Source organism: Ananas comosus, linkage group 24 (genome assembly GCF_001540865.1).
Source record: "Ananas comosus cultivar F153 linkage group 24, ASM154086v1, whole genome shotgun sequence".
Taxonomy (NCBI): Eukaryota; Viridiplantae; Streptophyta; class Magnoliopsida; order Poales; family Bromeliaceae; genus Ananas; species Ananas comosus.
The window spans coordinates 7433168-7439760 of NC_033644.1; the positions used below are offsets into that span (position 1 = coordinate 7433168).

Consider the following 6593-nt stretch of genomic DNA (forward strand, 5'->3'; position numbering starts at 1 on the left):
GGGTTGAGTAGTGGTCGGTGCAAGTATTTGATCCAAAGGCTACTGATAGTCAAAGAATAGATCTAAGGACTACAATCTTAAAAGTACCAATGAATTGATGCTATTACATATATATGAATGAATGTATGTATGTATGTGTCCGCAAAATGGGGCTATTACATATCGACTAAATTGCACGATTGGTCCTCAAACTATGAGTTGGGTGGCACTTAGGCCCTCAAACTTTAATTTGATTTAATTTTTTATTGAATTTTTAGAATTATTGCAATCGAGTCTTATAATTCAATTTAGTTGACTAGATATTAATGTATTATTAATATAAAAATAATATAGCAATATTGTAACTGATAATGCGCAAATAATTAAAATGCTATATATATCATTTTCAAATTAGCAATCTATTAATATTTAGTCACCTAACTTGTGTTTGGGAATTAAAATATCACCCGTTTTATAGTTTGAGAACCAAACATGCAATTCACCCTTATAAATTGAATCCTCTAAATTAATTTTGAACTATTTTTTATATTTTAAAAATAAGGCTAAATTACAGAAAACCCCTCTATAATAATCCGCTTTTTCACTTTCCCCCTGACATTTAAAAATTTATACTTTGCCCCCTCTGTAAAATGAAAAATGTTCACAGGAGGGTTACGGTGTGTAAAATGATCATTTTGCCCCTCACCATTGTCGTCTTCTTTCCCATTTTCCTCAGCCGTCCCTTCGTTCGGCCGCGATTCCCACCTCAATTGGCCGCGATTTCTCTCCATTTCCTTCTCCTCCTGCACCCTCGCCGCCCTCGATATTGGCGAGAGCAGGAGAAGGGCAAAAAAGGCGAAGGCGAGGCGGCGGAGGACGGCGAAGGGGATGTGGGTGAGGGCCAGGCAGTGGAGGACGGCGAGGCAGCTAGGCGGCGAGGGCGAGGTGGCGAGTCGGAGGGAGTTGAAGCAACAGAGAGATAGCAGAGGGGTATTTTCGGCATAAAAATATATTTTTTTAAAGGAACCCTGACGGAACCCTAACGGTAGGAGGTGAAGTGCACATTTTTTATTTTACATGGGGGCAAAGGGTAGGTTTTTAAATGTCAAGGAGGAAAAGTAAAAAAGCGGATTATTATAAGGGAATTTTTTGTAATTTAGCCTTTTATTTTCTCAAGGTCGCCCGATCACGCTATAACTATGCTTTGATTTTATTTTTATATACGATTAACCTTTTTTTTTAATTTACTATAAAGAACTCATCGTGTAGTTTTACAGAAATTCACTTTGCTATTCTATTAGGTAGTGTATTTTTTTAATAAAACAAAAATAAACCCATAAAATAGTTAAGTATAATTATTTGAATCACATGNGCATAATGCGGGGTGGGGAGGCGGCGGCAGCAATGGCGGAGGGGTATTTTCGGCATAAAAAATTATTTTATAACGGAACCCTAACGGTAGGGGGTGAAGTGCACATTTTTCATTTTACAGGGTAGCAAAGTGTAGGTTTTTAAATGTTAGGGGGGGAAAGTGAAAAAGCGGGTTTTTATAGGGGGGTTTTCTGTAATTTAGCCTAAAAATAAACTTTAAAACTTGCAAAATATCATGATGTTTTAGTATAATTTTTTTTTTTATTAATCGTGATAAATGATTGTGACCAATCGATAAGACCAAACTTAATCGTTCTTCATAATTAGTAAATTAAAATTGTTTGGTCTAATTCGATTCTTTTCAAAATATTTTTAATTGCTAATTCATGAAAGTAATAAAATAGATAAGAGCAAAATAATTTTTTCACATAAAACATGATGCCTTTAAAAATCACAAAAAATNCTTTCTTATTTATCCCTAATATTAAAAACAACCCTTTAATCTTTAAAGTTATTTTAAATATATCTCTAGAGTTAAATTTTATTTGAGAATTTTTAGAAACAACCGTTATCTTTTTGAAACTATTATTTTGGTTTTTTAAATATATCTTTCTATAATCACCAATTTTTTTTATTTGAATGTAAGTTAGGGGCAAATGAAGTATTTTGACTTTTCGTTTTTCAAAAATGCCGTTCAATCATTACTAACTTTTCTTATTTGATCTTAAGGTTAGGAGCAAAAAAAAATATTTTGACTTTTTTTAACTCTGGTAAAAATTTAACATGAGTTTAATTCGAGATGACTTAACGAACACTAACAATCAAATTATTTTTAAAATTAAAAAAAATAAAATATTTAAAAAATTTTGAGAAATATATTAGGGATTATCTGTAAATATAATAATGCAATACTTGGTGTGACCACCCCTTCGTTCGTCCGCATTGTCAAGGTCCTCCACAAACCATGTTAAAAGCTCTTATCAAAACCACTTAGATGATCCTTCATCTGGAAGAGTCAATGCACCCCAGGTATTGTTTGCTTCTTAAGTATTTTATCGGCCCACAGAATTCTTATACATACAATATTTTGCGTCTCATACGATATTATCTAATCAGAATCTTTTCTATCGTGGGTGTTAATACATCAACAAAATATTTTTTTTACAAAGTTCAATTTTCATATGTTGTTTCTCTAAAAATTCTAATGTTTTTAAATATATCCTTCTAGTTTGTTATTATTATAGAATTATTTATATTTTAAGTGAAATATCAATTTTGCCATCATAAATATGTTCCTCCAAAAGCCAATTAAACAATATAATATAAGAAGGACAAAAATATCGAGTTATCTCATAACTTAATTAGGGTTAAGTATTAAATTATGGTTAACTAAAGTTTTCTAACGGTATGTACATATTTAAAAATATTAAAATTTTTGAAGGAACAATATATGAAAGTTGAATTTTGTAAGAATATATTTATAATTCAGTATGCTTATCAGAACACGCATGAAATTAACTCTTAAAAAAAAAATATCTTGGTTTTGGGAGGTGAATGGTTGCTTAAGCTCACCACCAAGCTAAGAAACCAACGAAGGTGGATTTTATAATTAAAGATCAACTTCTTTTTCTGCAACAAGAGAGAAGAGAGAGAAGAAATAGAAGAGAGAGAAGGGGGGCTCGAAAAGCAAAGGGGGGCGGGGGGGTGCGGGGGATGCGATTAATGATACGTAAGGAAGCGGATCTCACCACGAAAACTGCTGCCATTGGCTCACCCATTTCAATCAAGCAAATAAAAAAAGACACCCATGCAATCCTCCCCGAACATGTGTTTATCTCCCCCCTCGCCCAGTCCCCCCCCCCCTCGCAGCTTTTCTAGAATAAGAGAGAAACTCAATTAAACACACCACACCCCCCCTACAGATTTCTTTCTGTAACTCCTCAATTTGTGATACACACCGACCGACCAACCAACCAACCAACCAAGAAGATCGTGAAATTGAGATGGACGGGGAGGATCAGCTGGATCACGCGGCGGCGGCGGCGGAGGCGGCGCTGGCGGCGGACGACGGTTCGTGCTGCGGCAGCTGGCTGATGAACAAGAAGAAGCGGTTCAGCGAGGAGCAGATCAAGTCGCTGGAGTCGATGTTCGAGACGCAGACGAAGCTGGAGCCGCGGCAGAAGCTGCAGCTGGCCAAGGAGCTCGGCCTGCAGCCCCGGCAGGTCGCCATATGGTTCCAGAACAAGCGCGCGCGCTGGAAGTCCAAGCAGCTCGAGCGCGAGTACAGCGCCCTCCGCTCCGACTACGACCTCCTCCTCGCCTCCTTCGACTCCCTCAAGAAGGAGAAGCACATGCTCCTCAAACAGGTGGGTACATACCGCAATTGTTTCTTTTCTTTTCTTCTATTTTCACATGATCGATCTTTACATATCTAAGCCCTTTTAGATTCACAAATATTTTCGGTTCAATTTTCGAGTATTAAGATTATTTTTAGATTTTTTTTTTTTTTTATCAGATCTATATTTTCAGATATTTGACCACACGCACATTTTTACATGCACTTTCTAATAAAATTCTAAATAAGATTTGTATGCTACTTCCGGTAATAATCTTTGCTTGATTACGTGCATTTGCAAAAGCTCAGTTCCCCTGTCTACTACTTTATAAGTAATATTTCCTCCCATCTATATATATTATTAATATATATATATATATATATATATATTATATATATATATATATATACTTTTCTGTCCGTACGTGAGTTAAAATGATATGATTATTCTTAAACTATATCTAGTATTGACATCGAGAGATGATCCAAAGAATTTTTTTTTTTTTTTTTTTACCTAGGTTAGAGCTAAATCAAGAAATAAAAAAAAAAAGAGGTACTGAGAATAATTAATCCCATTGGTAAAAGAACGGCTCTTTGAGAAAGGGCCGAAAAAGCCCCTAATTGATAATAGTGTTATATTACACCTACTAAATAAACAAAATTCATTATTATATAAGGTATGACTGGCTATGAGAAGAGGAGGAAGCTGATCTACAAGATCAAATCGATTTTTTTGGATAATTGACAATATATACTTAGCCTTCGTTTGGTTTGGGGTTAAGAAAGAAGTAGCTATTCCAGGAATAGAATTAAGTTCAAAGTTAAAGTGGGATTAAAATTTTTTTGTGTTTGGTTGGAGGTTGGAGTTAATCTAGAATAATGAAAATTAGTGTTTGGTTGGAGTAGGTGGAGTAAAAAAATAATGATTGATAAAGAAGGATAATGATTAGTTGGAGTAGGTGTGATAAGAAAGATAGTGGGTTATTATGAATAGAAAATAGTGTTTGGTTGGAGTTTGGTAGGGTTAGGTGGGATTAGCTAATCCGGAATAATTTATTTGAGGTGGGGTTAACTAACCCCATCCATTTTTTGAAGTGTTTGGGGATAAAATGGGGGTTAAGAGGTTATTCAACCCCTTAACCCCCAACCAAACAAGGGCTTAGAAATTTAACTAATTGTATCCTAATTTCTATTCAAAACTTCTGGTACCTTATTAATCTATAGCTGCTGTTTGGTTGCACGCAGTTGCAAAAGCTCAACGGGCTGCTGGACAAGCCGCAAGAAGGAAGAAGCAGATGCTACGGTGATTCGGAGAACGCAGATCTCAACGGCGCGACGGATAAACGACCGAACTTCCAAATGAAAGAGGAATCGGATGCGAGGGTCGTACCGTACTCGGATGAAGAAGACAAGAAGTTCCCGTGTTTGATCAGCGAGGACGAAGCGGAGCTTTACACGGTGCAGCAACAAGCTTGCAGCACTTTAACATCCGAAGTTGAGGATCAGTTCGGTTTCCAAACCAGTTGGCCTTCTGATCAGTCCTGCACCAGCACACAATGGTGGGAGTTTTGGCCCATGAATGAATAAACCCGCCAAATTGCCGATCGATTTAATGTTGCAGGTTTGCCGAGAAATATTAGAGTTGTTAGCATGTTTAGGATCATTTAAAAGTTTGAGATCGATCGATGCGGCTGTAAATAGTTACAGATTCTGGGTATGTTTTTGCGCTGAAATTTTTCACATTTTTTTCCGTTAACCGGGCGATCGAAAACGAAATAACATAGCCAAATTAATTAATTAATTAATTAATTAATTAATATCAATGATGTGTATAACCAACACCCATCATTGTTAAGGCATATATTAATTACATATAAGTTGGCTTGATGGAAATAGCATCATCAAAGTAAAATAAACCACGAAAAGAAAAGATATAAGATAGTGCAAAAAATTCTATGTAGGGACAAGAGTTTTAATGCGTGTAAGGTACATCATTTTGTACAAATGATTTTAAGCAAATGAAAGAGGCATAAGCAAACTGAGTCTACTAGTGAGGTAGAGAAATAATATTCTCATTAATTAGCATTAGTTAAAAAGTATCTTAGAATGCCAAAATCCACAGATTAAAGAGTAATTAGCCAATCGTACAGAAGTCGTTATCGAACTCACAATCGAAAGTCATGCTATTTGATTGATTAGCACAAGCATAGTACTAAAATATTTCCATTTCAACGTGTACCAATTGAAAACAAACACAGATAAGATACTAAAACCCAAAAAAAAAAAAAAAAAAAATCTTGTACGGCTACCTTAAGAGACTTGATCAAACTCCCAAAACTTTCAATTATTAATAATTAATCTTTTTTTTATAATCACAAGTTTCCAATTTCTTAAATCGAAGAGTGTCGTCGACACGTAGTATGACTTGTCATGTAGATTCTTTCCATCTCTACTTGTTATTATATTTATTTTTTAGATTAATTTACTCCAATTGATTCCTTTCTTATAAAGCTTTTGCTGGTGATACTTCAAGTTCAATGCTTATTTTCTGCAGCTTTGTCTCACAAGCAAGTTTAGTTCACAAGATTAATACAGCTCTTAACCTGATTAATGTAAAGAGATCCAACTTTTAAAATTTTTCATCGAAATTCATTAAGTTTCGATTACTCTGTTTTGACTTATTTTCGTCATTTGAATTCAAAATTTTATTAAAGGGATACTATCGATCTAATATGCCTTTTGAAATTTCAAAAATATTTAATTTACTCCCGATTGATCAAAATATTCTTATTCATCTCAAAGAATTTCTTTAAATATATCCCTGCTATCTAGAATTCACTAATGGCATTGAAATTTAAAAATTTTAAATAATAACCTTTTTATTAAAACAACTAACTTTAGTTTAGGG

General features: G+C 34.7%; 1 protein-coding gene across 1 annotated transcript; it reads left to right on the forward strand.

The window, feature by feature from the left end:
• Nucleotides 2982-5441, forward strand: LOC109728823 (homeobox-leucine zipper protein HOX6-like). Its single transcript, XM_020259354.1, has 2 exons — nt 2982-3716; nt 4931-5441. Exons 1-2 carry the CDS (start codon nt 3354-3356, stop codon nt 5270-5272), a joined length of 705 nt encoding a protein of 234 aa, XP_020114943.1. The 5' UTR covers nt 2982-3353; the 3' UTR covers nt 5273-5441.